Raw genomic sequence first — 17,202 nt, forward strand, 5'->3', positions numbered from 1 at the left:
GCACGTCTCCCCGCACGTCGGCATCTCTTTGCATATAAACAAGCCTCACACGCACTGAGGCTGAGAGAGTGATGTCGTGTCAACCAGACCACACAAATCACAATGCTTTTTTTTGTACTTGTTATCCCTGTACTGCACATTAAAGCAGGAGTTTAACGTATGTATTGAACACGGTCAAATGAATAAATGCAACACGCTCTGATTTTCGTTTGGACAGATCTATCACTAAATCTGCCAGTCCATGCTCTTTGACTCCCCCTAAAATTAAAATTCTGCAGACAAAACGCTTCCCTCAGTCTGAATCTCTGAAATATGGAGCTTATTATTTCACAGGAAAAGAAGAGCATGGAAAGAAAATTCTGCTCGCGTGAGAACAAGAGTGTTTGTGTGGATGTGGATGTGCATGGACAAATTAATGTTTACGGCCTGTTGTGCTCGTGCGTGGAGTCATGTGCATCACGTGTAAGGTTTAAGTGCGTTTGTGTGTATGCAAGCAGTACATCTGTTAGTGCGATGTCTTTGCATGTAATCCACTATGTTTTTTGGATGGCCCAGTTCTCTGTCTGACTGACTGAAATGGATCCAGTAGCGTGCTGCTTCTTGACTTATAATGTCTTTCTCAATATCAACCCAATGTTGTCTTTTATGCACACATGATTGAGCTTAAGCTCTTTCTCTCTTTCCCTAGACTGCAGATATGAACAGAGATGAAAAATGATGAAGGAAATATTCTCCCCATCCTCTAATTAATTCTCATGACATTTGGGCTTTGTTGAATACTGAATTGGGACAAGAGAAGTGGAGGATGAGAGGTGGAGGTGGGGTGCCAGGCGAAATCTGCCAACGGATGAAGTCAAACCTCAGAACTTCAGCACGTCATTGCCAAGCCTGTGTTTTATTTATGTGGGCCATTTAGCAGTGTGAGGTTATTTTAGTCATGCTGAGACAGTACACAGCCTATTATTATTTGATTCAAGCCCATTTACAAGTTGATCTCAGCCCAGTGAGGGAAAATCACTTGGCAAACTTTATTCGCAGATCAAAAGCAAAGACAAAAAGGCAGGCATCTGAACATATGAGTAGAGAGCTTAAGTTAGCGCTATCTGTGCCATTTTTTTTACAAAGATTTAGTGAAGTCCAGCCAAAAAAGCTGATACTGTGTTTTTTTCTCTGACACAGTAGTCATTTCTGGTTACGGAAGTTTATGGAAAACAGTATATTTAACTCACTCTAAGGTATGTGAATGGTAGAAGATACATTCAAATATACACACAGCTGTAGATCTCACCATTGAGAAGGGTCATGCTAATAAATGCTAAAGTTGCTATGGAGCTCTGCAGTACTGTCAGCAATCAGATACAGCTTTCATAAGAAATATTTCACTGCCGGAAAGATGGTCTTTTCAAAAATCTATGCAATAAAAAGATGCAAATACTTTTGAAATTGGTGCTAAATGACCAGCAAAAGAGGACAGAAAGGGCTGAAGCATTCACTTTTGCTCAAGAGGTAGAAAATCTACAACTACCAGAATGCACTGTACCACACCAGACCAATAAACACTGAACACTAAACCACGGTTGGGTGATGTCATGTGAACTTGTCTATTTGACACAGTGGCAGTTAAACGGTCAGCTAAAACGTGTTTCTGAAAACATTTGAGATGAGAAATAGGCCACACAGTAACTGAATCTTTCTTTTATTTGTGTTGGTTTATATTTGATCAGCACTGCTTGGTTTTACAATTTGATCTGAGTTTTTTCAGTCTCCGTTTTCACTTTGCAGGAAACAGTATGGATCCCACTTCCAGTTCACAAACTCTTGCTATTTCAGCTAAACAGGACACTAAAATATGTTTCTAAAAACATTTTAGGTCCACACTCTCTCTCCAAAGTCGTCACATGGTGCTGCTCTGTCAGGACCTTTTGTGTCTACCTATCACGTTTTAGGTATCCCTCTGCATCAGTTGTTTACGCTCCAGGATGCCGTTACAGTGATGTCAACAAATGCACATAGTGGGATGACGTCTTGGTGGGATGACGCAGCCCGTTACTGTGATGTCTCAGCATGCAGAAAGCATCGTGGTCCTCATGTTTACTCAACAGCGTGTGGACTGTTACGATGGTTTGGATTAAGCAACAGAGTCACAGACAGTCAGGTTTAGGCAAAAGAGGCACAGGGTAAAGTGTGGAAAAAAAGAACCACACACTCATCCACATGAGAAGCCTAGGTTTAACGTTTGATCAGAGTTTTCTCTGAGTTTAGAGCGAGAGAGAGATAGAGAGAGAGGGTGAGTCTGTCTCTACCTCATCTTCTGTATTCTTTCTGTCCACGGTGGTGGCATGGATGGTGGTAATACTAAAATGCAGAAGTACACCTTGAAGTTCGAGCAACCAGCTGTGAACCAGTGAAATCCTGCATTTTGCATCATCTGGAATATCTCCCAAAAACAGTTCACTGTGGCGAAGTATTCCTTTATTGGCTATTTTTTGTTATTAGCTATCTGTTTGAACAGGATGAGAAAATAATCACACAAAAGCATGGAGCAGATGCTACTAAACAGTCTGTTACAGATTTTTTTTATTTCTCTTTTACTACTCTTCTTTCTCCTATAGTCATTTCTCATCCTCCCCTCCCCTCGAATTCACCAAGATTAAACCCATTGATTTTCTCTCCTCAAACCAGCACAATCCCTTCTCCAACTGCCCCTTCTCCGATCTCTCTGTCTCCCCAGATGTATCCAGGTCCTATAATGTCAATAATGTAAATGTAATCACAGCTTCTCTTCTCCTCTCTTCTCTTCTGTGTAACAAATGAAATGCTGTGTCATTATAATTGCTGTGCTTTAAACTGGGATGTGGTGGTGTGTGCAGAGGCGGGGATTCTAAAAACCTCCAGGTGTCAGTGAGTCACATTACAACCACTAATGTCATTATAGTCTGGAAAGCACCGATCCTTTTCCCTTAAAAGAAACCTAAATTCACACATAACTCATCAGTTTGAAGCTGCTTACAAAATCCCCACTATGACCATATGTCTTACAGATTCTTACTGTCCTAAAAAGTAGCTTAAATAAATGATGTTTAAAAAAATTGTAAGCAGGTTTTATTACATAGTTAATATTTTTATTTATATTTTCAGGAGCTTTTTGTATCATTATCGGGTATTTTGTCTGTGTGTAATACAGTATGTAAGAGAATGTGTGAATGTGTACTCGCAAGGGGCACTCAATCCATGTAACCATGGTTACCAGGTGGTCCGTCCTCCCATGGGTCCCAATTTGATGACAATGAAGAAAGAGAAAGAGAGGCAGGGAGAGACAGAGAGAGAGAAAGAGGGGAGGTTTGGCAGATTTTGTGCCGTCTCTCTTGGCCAACTAACATAATGTAAACTTGTTAGCTCCTTTGTGGTGCGTACCTTGGAATCTGGTTAAAGCTTTGATTAATTTGCAGTTAAAATGCTGTCAGTATTTATCCTAATCCTGGACTAAATAATGGACATACAACAGGATATTGCTGAACCATTTTCTGTTTATTGTTTCTGCCTCCTTGTATCTACCCTCCATCATCTCTGCCTTGCTCCTCTGGCCTCTCCCCCACTTCCCTGGGGCCACATTCACAAAGCCTTTAGAAGCCATTTCATCTTAAAGGGAAAGGCCAGTGTTTTCCATGTTACCCCTCTGCCTGAGGACAGTTTGATCTGCATTCATAAGCATCTGTCTAAAGGGAGCCAGAGAGAACAATAAAAAAGTCTGGCGAGGCTCCTAATCTGCACCCGTGACTATAAAAGTTCCCAGAGAGAGCCTTTGGATCGGTTTGATCAGTGCTATAAAATAAGACTGCTTTCTTTGTACATGCATGCACAGAGGAAAATGAGGGTGTAAAACATGCTATGCATGCAATCAGTATCCCACATATCCCCATACAGCAGCTTTACTCCAGAAAGCATTTTCCTCCTCCTGCAGTGCTTTACGCTCACATGTAGAGAACACAAATTATATAGCACCCAATTAGGGATGTTCATTTATAAACATTTTTGTTTTACTATTTCAGTATGTGTGGAAATATTCTATATTTTTCCTATTGACAAAAAAATCCCTTTCCAGAACCAACAATTAATTTATATTATTTCTTCCTTTTCCTCTGCGCCTTCAACGTCCATTGTTATCCAAAAATGATTAAAAACACATCCGTGAGCCACATTGTTGTGGAATGTCCTGTTTTTTAAGATGAATATGGGCACTATAGTTCATTTTGAGTGAATCCCACATACTTGTGAGTGCACCAAAGCTGAGAATTGTTAGAAACAAATGCAATTCCTATTAGGCTTTAGCACTATCATTTTACTTTTCATACCTTCATATCTTCCTGAAATTTCACTAAGGTATACAGTATAAATGTATTAGTCTGCGGCATACCCCACCCACTATGGTACTGAAAATTATACTGCTGGAATTTCTAAATACTTGTATACTATAATACCACCCAAGTCTATTGCCTAGCTGCTTTAGGAATTTTTAGCTTTTTTTTAGTTAAATGTTTAATCGTTTTGAACAAAGGAGGTTGTACTTTAATGACGGGATTCTCAATGGATTGCTGAACCCACAACCCAATCAGCATATTCCAAAATATGTGAAGAGGTAGCACATTCCTAATTTCCAAGTAAAGGAGGACAAAATTCTCACATATAACTTGGAAATTAGGAATGTGCTACCTCTTCAAATTTTTGGGAATATGCTATAATGTAAAATCCTCACCTGTTTTTAAGAGAGGCGGCGTGGTGGTGCAGTGTGCTCTGTGTTAGCTTAGGTTCAAAATCCAAGACTTAGTTTCAGCTTAGGGTAACTGCTGACTCTAAATTGCTCGTAGGTGTGAACATGAGCGCCTGTTTCCATGCGTCACCCCTGTGATTGACTGGCTAACTGTCCAGGGTGTACCCTGCCTCTCACACAATGTCATCTTGGATTGACTCCAGCTATATGCATAGGATGAGCAGTTACACATAATGGATGAATGGATGATTCTTAAGATACACATCTACAGTAACGCATGGGCTTGGAGCTGACAGGATAGGAAAGTCAGAAAGTATTGAACTAATATTGTTTTGTGATCATCCCAAGGGGTTTGTTAGCAACAACAAAAATGCAGAAATATATTCTTCAACTCGCTCCCTCTGACTTTTGTCTCATAATGATGTCAGATTTCCTTGATTGAAGAAAAGGTCGCCAGTGAAGGTCATGGAGGCAGCAATTATCTTTCTACCCAAATGCATTTGGTAAAGCAAATTGACTGCATATTAATTAAATGTTTACATTTATAGATTTTTTTTTCTTTTGGAATTTATAATTTGGCTTGTTTTCAGCTTTAATTGCCTTTCTTCAGCTCTTTGGTTTTATTTTGTTTTTCTTGCCAAAGTCTCACAGCTCGGGGTATATTGACTAAGAGCTGTTACACCCACATAAACACACACACACACACACACACACACACATACAGAAATCAGGGGGAGTGGAGGAGGGAGATGGGGAGGAGCAGATACAGGAGAGAACGATAGGGGGTAACAGTTGGTGCTGAGAGAAAGGGAGTGTGTGAGTGTGTGTGTGTGTGTGTGTGTGTGTGTGTGTGTGTTCAGCGTGTGGCGATGGTTAATAATCAGTAGAGTTAATATGATAGATCCTCGGGGCAGGAGATGCGGCTCATTAAAGAATTACACATTCACTTTGCTCTCGTCGGTTCTCTCATTCAAAGCGACTTAAGGCTCTCTCTTTTGTTCGTCTTACCCAGAGAGAGATAAAGGAGTTGAACTTTACATGAAATGCTGCACATCGGAGAATATCTGCTGAATAATCCGTGCACGCTTGACTCCCTGCACTCAAGCTATCAACCTACCTGTAACCTCTATCAAACATCTCTTATTTTGGCTGTCATGTCCTGTTCTCTCTCCCCTTCCTACCTGTCTATCATCCTGCCTGCCCGTTTCCTGTCTCTCTGTCTGACTCCCCGCTTGTCTCTACACCTGAGTGAGTTTGTTCATGCAGATGTGATAAGGCATCATCTGTTTATTAGTCCTCCTCTCTGCAGTGATGCTGTTATTCCCACACTTGACCTTTTAAAAGAAAGCCCTTGCTTTGTCTTGCTCTCTCTAGCTGCACCTCCAGCCTCACTCATGTATTCAAATGAGCATTTACATGCAGCACACACAGCAGATAACACCCCCACTGGCCTGTGTTGATGTACAACCTTCAACCAGTCGCTTTGCCGCCTTCATCCTTTCATCCACATCCAATCACAGCTAGTCCCTCGCTGTGTTCATGTCTTCAGCTCATTTTTTTCCCCAATGTGTTTCCTCCAGAGGTTTTATTATTCCACTGGAGGCTATGCGTAACCTCGGTGAGTGTGACCTTGGGAAGATGCTTCACTGCAAGTCAGAGCGTTAACTGTTATTATGGTCATTTGACAACAAGCACCAGCCATTAACCTGGATATTACTTTTAGACTTCATTTGGGCCCAATGGATCATGTGAGAGTCAAACTAGATATTGTAATCACAATTAGTCAGTAAATACAAGTTTTAGGGAGAATTGCCAGTTGATTAATTTGATTATGCAGTGAGTCTTTCAGTCCATTCCACCACTTTGGTGTGCTGTATGTATAGCAAGCAGTATTCAAAGTAAAGTAAACAGATCTTTCAGTAACATTAATAAAATCTTCTTTAGGTTAAATTATATTTTAGCCAGTACATTGGTTGGGTTTCCCAGACTGCTACTTTCATATTTCAGGTCAGCAACCCAGTATTGATTTTCATGATAAATAATGCATCACCACCTGCTTGTTTTTCCATCAACCCAAAGTAAATGATGGACATGAGGTGATGCTTGAAGAAACTTATTACATTTTTGCCTGAAGCAAATAAGTTTTACTTTAAAAAAAAAAAACAAAAAAAAAACACGCAAGTGGCATGGTTCAAGGAATGGCAAGGTCAGTCAGTCCACCACTTTGGTCCAGACTGAAATATCTCAACAAATGTGAGATGGATCCACATGAAATGTTTTACACATATCTATAGTTTCGACAAAATGAATCCTAATAACGATCCTCTGACTATTCCCCTCACACAACTATGAGGTTCAGATTTGTAGTTTTGACTTCAGCTTTTGAATGGATTGCCATAAAATTTGGTACACAAATTCATGTACTCCTCAAAATGATTTCTAATAACTGCGGTGCTTCCTTAGAGGTACTACGGAGGATTTTTGAAGAAAAAATGGATAGACTTGTACAAATTAACTCTAAATGACCCATCAGAGGTGTGTGATGGTGTATTCACCTGCTTAACCCCTGTCCTCTTTTATTTTTTTCTTATTATTTTGTTAGTTTTTGGGCTGCTTATGTGTAAGACTTTCTAAAAAGGTAGCAACCAGGTGCCAGAACATAAGCAAAATGTATCCAAAAGGATTCTACGAAAATCACAGACACAGTGCATAAATAGCAATGTAACATGTCAAGCGGCAAAGCTTATTTCAAAATGAGAGATAATCAGGGGTTGGTGTTCTCTTTTCTGGAGAGGATGAAAAGCGAGGTAGAGTTGACCTGTTTTGTGTTTGACAGGATAGACACTGGTGTTATCGACTTTGCTAATTATCATATATCTGACAAACTACACCCACAAATGATGATACATAGTTAAAGTTACCTAGGTAAGGTTAAGGTAAATTAAGTTACGCAGGTTGGGTTTAAACCCTGTATGTTAGTTTTAGGACAAAAAACATGGTGACAACATATGTTAAAATAAATCAAAAGTTCACTTGGTTTGGTGCAGCCACATTCAACACACTAGTGTGGCTGTAGACTTTTAGTCTGGTTTAATGGAATTCCCTGTTTGCTCTGAAACTGTGGTCTGCTTATTGATGTGCAGTGATGAAATGATAGACATATGGGAGTGGAGATTTAGTCATCGTCTTTGTTGCAAAAATCAGTGTAATTAAAACACAAGACAGTACTTGCTTGTACTCATCGTACATAGGCATGATATGTGCAGTCATCACTTGTAACATGTCAGACCAGTAAAAAATGATCTGTCTTCTTTAATGGGCAAACCAGAATCATTCAGTGTTGACTCTCTTCTAGTGTTCTTCGTTTGTGAGGCTCGTTCTTATTAGCAAAACACTTTTTGACACAGAGCCTGTCAAAATAAAATCCTTTGAGTTAATCCAAACATTGAGTGAACTTTGCCGAGTAATCCCTTCAAAATAAATTATTGCATCACTCAGTATAGAACAGTACAAGCTCACAAAAATGCTTCAAAAACATTGTAGCCAAATACCCACAAGAGACACATTTCATGATTTTAGTGTCTATAGATTCTTGACTCAATGAGACAGATGACCAGCAGGCCAATTCTATCATACTCTTTCTTTAAGTCCATAAGTAACAAGATGACAGCAGAGAAGAATATTAAGAGGGGCAGCACAGAGTGCTGGCAGGCTTATTGTATGCTCAAAAAATAGACATTGCTATTGGTGTTGAGATATGTTACCACTATTTATTTACTATGTTGTTCACGGCACATACTGTAGCCCACTCTTATTTCTGTCTGTATTGTCTTTGTCTTTCTTTCCTTCTCAGCTTTTTTTAAAATGTTGCTATCATTTTAGAATTTGATTCTGATAAGTACTTGCTGAGGGTATAATCCTCAGATACCTTTTACCATGCCCTCACTGCTGTGTGTGTGTGTTTGTGTTTGTGTTTGTGTGTGTGTGTGTGTGTGTGTGTGTGTGTGTGTGTGTGTGTGTGTGTGTGTGTGTTTCCTCCCAGGGGAACTGAGGCTGAAGTAATGAAATGCTCATTACTGATTCAGCTGGAAATGCTAGGGATACATTTACACGCCTACACACACATGCATACACACACCAGCTATCCAGACGCTTTTCAAGGTCACCCTGCCTTGTGTCTGTGTGTCTGTATGTGTGTGTGTGTGTGTGTGTGTGTGTGTGTGTGGGAGAGAGAGAGAGAGAGAGAGAGAGAGAGAGAGAGAGAGTGAGAATGAATGTGTGTTGTACATTTACAAATTGAGGAGCAACAAGATTGGGTTTAATTGGAGCCTAAATTGACAGTTCTGTACAATACACCACAGGCATCCAATATTAAACACGATCATTAAACACACACTCACATACACACATACACTCCCACACAGACACGTTCACCTTTGCTGTCCACTCACTTTTCAACTTTCACTCATCAGGTCATGCATCCCTGACATCCTTTTCATCACTCCATCCATATACATACACACACACTTCAACTATGCGAGGTTACCTTCAGAGGCAGGACAAAACTTCCTGGTTTAATGCATTAAAGTGCATTGACTCAGTTCTACTTCACACACAGATGAGTCTGATCAAAGCATAACTAACATGTTTCTGTGACACGCACTGTGTTTATGGACACACATACAGCACATACACACCATTGTCTGCTGTTATTAGAAAGATGCTGTTTTGTCAGCTATGTTTGGTTTCAGACGGCAGACTGGAGGAATGCATGAAAGAGACTTAAACACAGTAATGCTGAGGCTTGGGTTTTGGCTTCTTTGGAATGAGTGTTGCAGTATATTTAGTACAGGTGAGACAGGGATGCTAAAGTGAAAACAACAATTATTAAAGCAGTTGCCACTTTTACTCAGAGATTAACGAAGACCTCTCTTTAAACTGCACCTGCATTTTTACACAGACACAAATGACGGTGGCATAATTCCACTCCAGTGAGTAACTTTTCACTGCATCACAGCATCCCGCAATCAAAAGACTGCGGCACGACAGGCGTGACATTTAACACAACAGTATCTGTCTCTAGTGTGATATATGTTGACAGCGCTTACCAAACAATAACAAAGGCATAACATGTCAATCACAATCATTCATCTTCTCTGTTATATGGCAGCTGATCTTGTCCTCTACTTGGAGGGCAAGGAGCTTCCAAACCTCACTGTGTTCTCAGTTTGTGGACATTTACAGTGGTTGTTCTTTTTTTGAATTAACCGCTAATTGCTAGAGCTGCTTTTTAAATCTCCCGCAGTGGGTTGCACACATAAACACGTTGTCAAAACGTCACACCCATCACAAGGAGTTCTTCTTATGCGCTGTTACTTCTGGTCCCGGTTCAGAGGCGAGACCACTCTGTCCCCCGTTTCCGTGATTGTACGGTCGATACAGAACGGCACAGCGGCATAGCGTCTTGATATTCCTACAGACAGTGTAAATGCGGTTAATGTTTCTCAACCAGAGGTCAGGGGACTCTCTCAAGGACCCCTCTTTAAGAGAGTTCAGGGGTGTCCCTAGAAAAATGGAGAATAGTTCATTTTTTATTTAATTCAAATAGAAATGAACCAAATGTGAGTCGGAGTCATAAGAGTGACTAAATGGTTTTATCACAGTTAGATCAAATACACCAGTTTTAAACTATTCTATTTTTAAATTGGGGATTTATTTATTTTTACCAAAGACATGCAGTTTCTTATCAGCAACTGCTGACTGTCATTTATAGATGAGACTAAGAGATTAACATTCATTTATTTATCCAAATCAATGTTTTATTTAAAAGAATATTGAAGCTTTACCAATTAAACACCTTAAGATATGGATTTTCTTTTTAATGATCTGGGGTTTTTCAGCAGGTATGCATTTGCTTTGTGTAAATTCTAGCGTGGGACTTGAAAGTACTTTTGGTGGAAACAAAATAATTGCTCAAGAAACAAGTCTATTATCTGAATACTTTAAAAGAAAGAAATTTCCTGCAAAAATTGTTTTGTGATTAAATTTGGTGGTTAACATGTTGTTTTAATCCATTTTTTCCCTAGTCATCTGTGGTATTTTCCGCATGACATCGTAACACATAATTAGTTACAGTTTGTGAATATTCATGCCAGACGGAGTCAGTTTTCAATTATTTACAATAGTTGTTGCCAATTATGAGACTCGTCTTTCTCTTTCAATGCTAACAAAAATCTTCACTAAACCCTGAGAAAGCTGTTTATGTGTGTGTTTACATGTGTGTGTGTTAGAGAGGGAGAGAGAGAGAGAGAGATGCACAGAGCGCTTGGCAGCCAGTCTGTTTCCTGTGGGTCACCACAGCTCTGATTTATGGCCCTGCTCCACCTGCTCTCAGCCCTTACCGTCACCCCTGGGCAAACGCTTCGCTTCCCTTCAATTCCTTTTTTATCTTATTATTTCAGAAAAGCATCTCAATTACAATTCATTGTCACATTTATTTGCTCAGTTAGGAGGGCGTGATGTATCACTGTGGCTCTCCTCCTCAGCCATCACTGCACATGGGGACCATTTTTGTTCTTCCATGTAAACTGTCAGTTCAGCTCCTCTGAGGATGCAAACGGTGCATGAATGGAGATGTAAGCTGCTCATGCTGGATGTCAGTGAAGGAGGCTGAAACTTTTGGCTGATCTGCAATAACGCTGACCTAGGATCTGTAATGTACCACTGCAGTTCATTGACAGAATTCTCCAAATGTCACTCCTGCATTCTTATTATCACACACACAGACACACACTCATTACTCATTTCAGTAAAGGTTAAGCAACCCCATGAGTGTGACCAGTCACATCGTTCATCACTCATCTCTGGCGGTGTGTGTGCATGTGTGTGTGTGCACGTATTTGTAGCCAATCTGCCACATGTGACATGTTCTGGATTGTTGCTAAGAGACAAACACGCCGAAGGGCATGTCGGAGAAGACTGCGTGTTGCCACCCGCTTTCAGAACACACACACGAACATGCTCACGCACATGCACATGCACATGCCAAAAAGCCTTTCAAAGTTGGAGAGAAAAGGATTTAAGACATTTAGTCAAAATATGAGCCTCATCATTGTACTTTGTATAACAAACAATATATTGTAAAAGCTGGAATCATTTTATTCATCATTTTATTTCTGATTTTTTATTGCTTAGTTGGAAACAATAATTAGCATATTAATCAGTAATGGAAATAATGATTTATTGCTGCCCTTACTTTGTTTATCTATAACTCCTATGGCACTGTTTTCTACAGTGCATCAACTCAACTTTCAGTGATGCTTAACATTTAGTCAGTGGTGGAAGTATTCAAAACTTCCACTTGAGCATTACCATGGTATGAAATACTGTGTGAGAAGTAAAAGTCCTGCAGTCAAAATTGCGCGTATAATACAATATCATTGACAAAAGGTATTTAAAATATCAAAAGCATAAGTACCCATTTTGCATAAAATGTTTGTGTTCTATAATTGAATTTATTCTTATTTTATTGTTATTATTAATACTTCTGGTTTTTTTTTAGCCAGCTTTGTATTATAACAACTTCCCTGCATCTTACCAGTGCCCAGATCTCCCTGCTTATTTGCCAGCGACTCTTTGGTTGTTGATCGAACTACAAATTGTACTAGCTCATTTTTGTATGTCCACCACCACCATGGACACAAAGAGTACAGAAGTGGATCGAGAGGGCTGCCCCTCTCTTGTTCTCAAATGCAGAGCAAATTAGGCAGTGATGAAAAAATATAAACCAAGATTATCTTACTTAGACTTTTTGTTGAAGACTATCTAACATACATATGTTATATAGTAAACTGTCTCTGTTTACACATTTCATTTTGAGGATTTGGATCTGCAGGTCTTGGGTTTTCAGTGTGTCTTTGTTGCGTCCTGTTTTATTATATGGTATTCTCCTGATGTGTCCTTTTCGTATATGTAAACCAAGTCATCGTGTTTCACCATTTCTTTTGCTTTATGTTTTTTAATTGTCTGTAAATATTACTTTTTTTTGTCTGTCTGCTTTTTTGTATAATCATCTCTCCATTTTATTTTTTACGTTAATTTCAAAATCAGTCAAAATCTGATCAAATTATCCTGGGCTTTCTCTTTACATTCTTCTGTACTTTGCTTGTGGGGGTTTTCTGTTTGTTTTTTCTGGTTTCATGTATTCATTCATGTTTAGTTTATATCATGTTTATTTTTTAAGTCAAGCTCCCCATGTTCAATGTCTTGTGTTACTTCCTGTCTGTTTCCCACCTCTTTGCTGTCACACCTGTCTGATATCAGTCTCGTTTGTGCTTCCCTGACCCCAGAGTCTTCCCTGCACACCTCGTCTGTTTTAGTCGTGTTTGCCCCACTCTGTGCTCTGTACCACGCCCTTGATTGTTAACCAATCCCTGTGTTTCCCTCCTTTTACCTGTGTCCACCTACCCCAGCTGTGTCTTGTTCTTGTAATTTTCTTTGTGTTTATATTTACCTGTGGCTTTCCCTTTGTTACGTGTCAGTTCATTGTCCGTGTTTCCCCAGTGATCAGCAATTCTTGGTTTCTTTAGTTTTCTTTTAGTACATGGTGTTCCAGGAATTAGGTACGTCTTGTTACCCGCATTGCAACTCCTGCTTATTAAACCGTCAAGCTCTTCCTGTTGCCTCTTCCATTAATTCTGCATATTGGTCGAAACCTATTTATCTAGAATTGTGAGAGTGTTTCTTGACTAAAATGTCGTCAAACACATATTTTAGTACACTGTTTAGCTGCAGTATGAGAGTTGGTGAACAGAAAGTGTGCATCATACTTTTCCGAAAAAAGCAGCTGAAACTGAGGTTCTGTTGCTGTGTTGCCTATTTCTCACCTAAAATGTTTTATGAAACATATTTAATCTTACTGTTTAATTGTAATGTGAGATTATTTGTTAACAGATTCAAAAGGTGTATTATATACATTTATATATCAAACATCTGTTTTTAACACACTTTTGAACATTGATTTGATATTATTCTAATCCTCTAAAATGATCATTTTGCTGCCCAATTTACCTTCACATACAGTTTGAGTGCAACTCACCTTGCTTATTCTGATAATGTTAGGCATTGCCTGGTGTTCCTTTTGGAATAATTAAAGGGCCAAAACAATTCAACTTGCTATTTTTTTTCACCTAAACCAGCCAAGAGAAAAAAGACTTTGTTTTGGTTTTGGCATAATTCCAAATTCTCATGAGCAATGATGACTAAAATAACAGATATTGTGCTTAAACTAAAACATGAATTTATCGCACTACAGTTGTTATGGTGCAAAAGCAATAAAAATATGATTCAGTTCTGAACAGGTTCACACCAGATGTGACACAGGGATTTCAGTTCTGATGGGAACAGATGGACACAAAAGAGACCACACACACACACACACACACACACAAACACACACATTTGCACAGTCACGAGCCCAGAGTCCCATATTGCTCCATGCAGCTATTTGTCAAAGAGAACACACAATAAAGGCTAGACTCCTAATTGGTAAATATTCTGCTGAGAGTAAATCATCAACAGACAGACAAAAACAAAAAACACATCATGTGTCTCTTACACAGATATTTTTGGTGTCTTTGTTTTGATTCTTTAGCGTTTTGTGTCTGTGTGTGTGTTTGTGTGTGTGTGTGCTCATGTTTGTGTGTGTATTTATATGGGAGTTTTCCTGATTTCTTCATGTCTGTGTTATTATGAGATATAATATGTGTGTGAGTGTGTGAACATTAACAACTCACCTCATTCCTCAGCAACTGAAAGAGGCTCTTTGTCTATTGTACTGCAGGACAATGTGCATTGTAAGAGACAGAATCAGATTTCTGCCCAAGCAGGTGTGTATGTGTCTGTGTGTGTATATATATGTGTGTGTGCCAGGATAGAGCATGTTGTGACTGAGCGTTTTTTGTGACAGAGCAGGTGAGGATGAGATGTCTCTGGCTGATACGTGTATGTGTGTGTGTGTGTGTGTGTGTGTGTGTGTGTGTGTGTGTGTGTGTGTGTTTGTGTGTGTGTGTACATGTGTGTGTGTGTGTGTGTGTGTTAGCCGGCGGCACAGTCTGTCTCCCTCCTGTCCTAATCCACTCATTTACCTGAGTTCCTCCCATGAGGCCATGAGGTGCTGGAGTACTGCCAACACACACACACCTACATACACGCATATGAAAGTGTTACAGCAGCTGGCAAAGTCCAGCCGTATGCCCATTAAATGAAGCAGCGTGTCACACATCTGTCTTTCTGTATATGTGTGTGTTTATGTGTTTATGTGTGTAAGGTAAGGTCACATTTGTGCAAAGATGCGGGTGGGTGGGGTGGAATTCATAAATCTTCCAGGTCTAAACAACAACAAAAACATCCATAAATAATGCAAGATTTTGTGCAATCATGAGACTTAAAAACAGAACCAGAAATGACTTCCACAAGTATCACGCCGAGAATTTATGGGCTTATTTATTTATGGAGATATTCTGAAAACTAGATTTTTCAAAAAAAAAAAAAAAAGATTGCAAAAGCTTGAACTTAATTGGGTTCATTCATTTGATCTTTTCAGACACTGAAACTCAGTCAAATCAAATGTCATTGCTTGTTAAACTAGATTAATGAAGCACTGTATTTCCCACGTTCATGTGAAAAAAGGCATACTTTATTTTTTGTAATGTATCTTTATTTGTAGAGTATTCGGAGAAAAGAAACACTAATAAAATAGAACAGAATAAGTTCTAAGTTATTTAAAAGAAAAAGAAGTCAAGTAAAATAAGACTTTAAAAAAGGGAACAAGTGTACATACTACTACATGCTGCTATAATTCACATAACCTGTAGAGATGGACGACGTGTCTCTGCTTCCCATCATTGTACAAAAATGAAGCCAAAATATCCGGGATACAGCCGCTGCTATCTGGTGCTGGTGACGTCATTTGGAGCCAGAGTTTGCGCAGTAACCTCTGCGTTATCAAGTTCCTCCCCATACATCCGTTTGACCAATCACAACAGCTCCACTGAACACGAGCACACCGACTGGCACAATTAGATGTCACTCATGTTGTCTGATCCCAATTTTGTAGCATCAAATAACTAAACCAAATAAAAGAAACAGCCAGCACCACGATGCTGAGAACTACCTTGAATGACAGAAAGCATGTTTAGGAAAAATGTATTTAAGGGTGTACTTTAATTTTTGGTCCATGTCCCATCATACAGTGGCCAACCACCAGGGGCCATCAAGAGAGCGTGAAAACTAGTTAGTAAGTAAGCAGAAAAGTTGAAATCAACAGCTAAAAGTAATTAATATACATATATATTAATAGAAAATGTTGTAATAGATTGAATGCAAACTTGGTCAAACCTACATTATTAGGAAAAAAGTAAATAATATCCATTTTGAATCTGTTTAAATCAACATGTGGAACAGGACAGGTGGTGTTAGTAATGTGGGACCACTGCTATACTTAATGTACTTATGTTTTTATGCACTAAACACTATACTCTATGCTATACTGTTTTTGCTTCTGTCTTCCTCAGGCGATGAGACAGATGATTCGTCCAGCGGTCATAGACCAACAACAAAGGACATGGCTCCTCCTTCTCCTCGTCGCCCTGTCCCTCCTCATCACCTCTCACCTCCACAAGTAAGTCAGGGCCGTTCCGTCTTTCACATCCATTCCCTTCTTTCTCTATACATCTATTCTTCTTGTCATATAGTGTCGTATCTTATAACATATTCTCTGTCAGGTTGCCGTTCGAGGCGCGGCCCACACATTGTCTGTTGGACCTTTGACCCTGGCAACCCTCCTGCTCCTGCTGCTGTCACCATGGGAACACCGCTGATCAGCGAGAGACGGTGTGACAGAGACAAAAAGACTGAGAGACAACCACACGTGTTTGGTGGTGAAGTTGAGCATTTGTAAGCACAGATCAGCCACTCTGATTGTTTTTGTTGTGGGTGGGTGAAGCTGTGGGTTCATCACAGTTGCAGGTGCACAGTATGCATTTTTATGTTACCTGTACTGACCTCTACATGTGTTTGTTTGTGTATTTAACTTTGATAGGATAGATTGCACAGCACTACTGACTTTTTTTTTTTGAAGAGAGATGTAAATACAAATATATATATTATATATTTATATGAAGAATTTCTATAGATAACAATGGCTTGATGTGTAAATAGAGATCAATATAGAGAAGAGCAGATTGGACGGTAAGGGATATTTTGTTTGGTTTGACCTTTACATTATGTATCCCCCCACGCATACTGAGATCCATGACAGCTATAGTTCAAGCTGAAGGCGTTCACTGTAGCAGCAGGGTGCTGAAAGCGACGGCACTGAAGAGAATTCAGCACTCGATAGGCAAAACACCCAATTACGTGATACTTCACACCAT

The 17,202-nt window shown here is 39.4% G+C and overlaps 1 protein-coding gene across 1 annotated transcript in view; it reads left to right on the forward strand.

The window, feature by feature from the left end:
• Window positions 1-16,846, forward strand: part of LOC121941282 (glypican-5-like) — a 59,310-nt gene extending 42,464 nt beyond the window's left edge. The window contains exons 10-11 of the mRNA XM_042484040.1: window positions 16,342-16,448; window positions 16,552-16,846. Of these exons, the coding sequence (XP_042339974.1) occupies window positions 16,342-16,448; window positions 16,552-16,647 (203 nt within the window). The 3' untranslated portion in view covers window positions 16,648-16,846. The remainder of the gene's footprint in view (window positions 1-16,341; window positions 16,449-16,551) is intronic.
• The last annotated feature ends 356 nt before the right edge of the window (window positions 16,847-17,202 follow it).

Source organism: Plectropomus leopardus, chromosome 3, assembly GCF_008729295.1.
Source record: "Plectropomus leopardus isolate mb chromosome 3, YSFRI_Pleo_2.0, whole genome shotgun sequence".
Lineage (NCBI taxonomy): Eukaryota > Metazoa > Chordata > Actinopteri > Perciformes > Serranidae > Plectropomus > Plectropomus leopardus.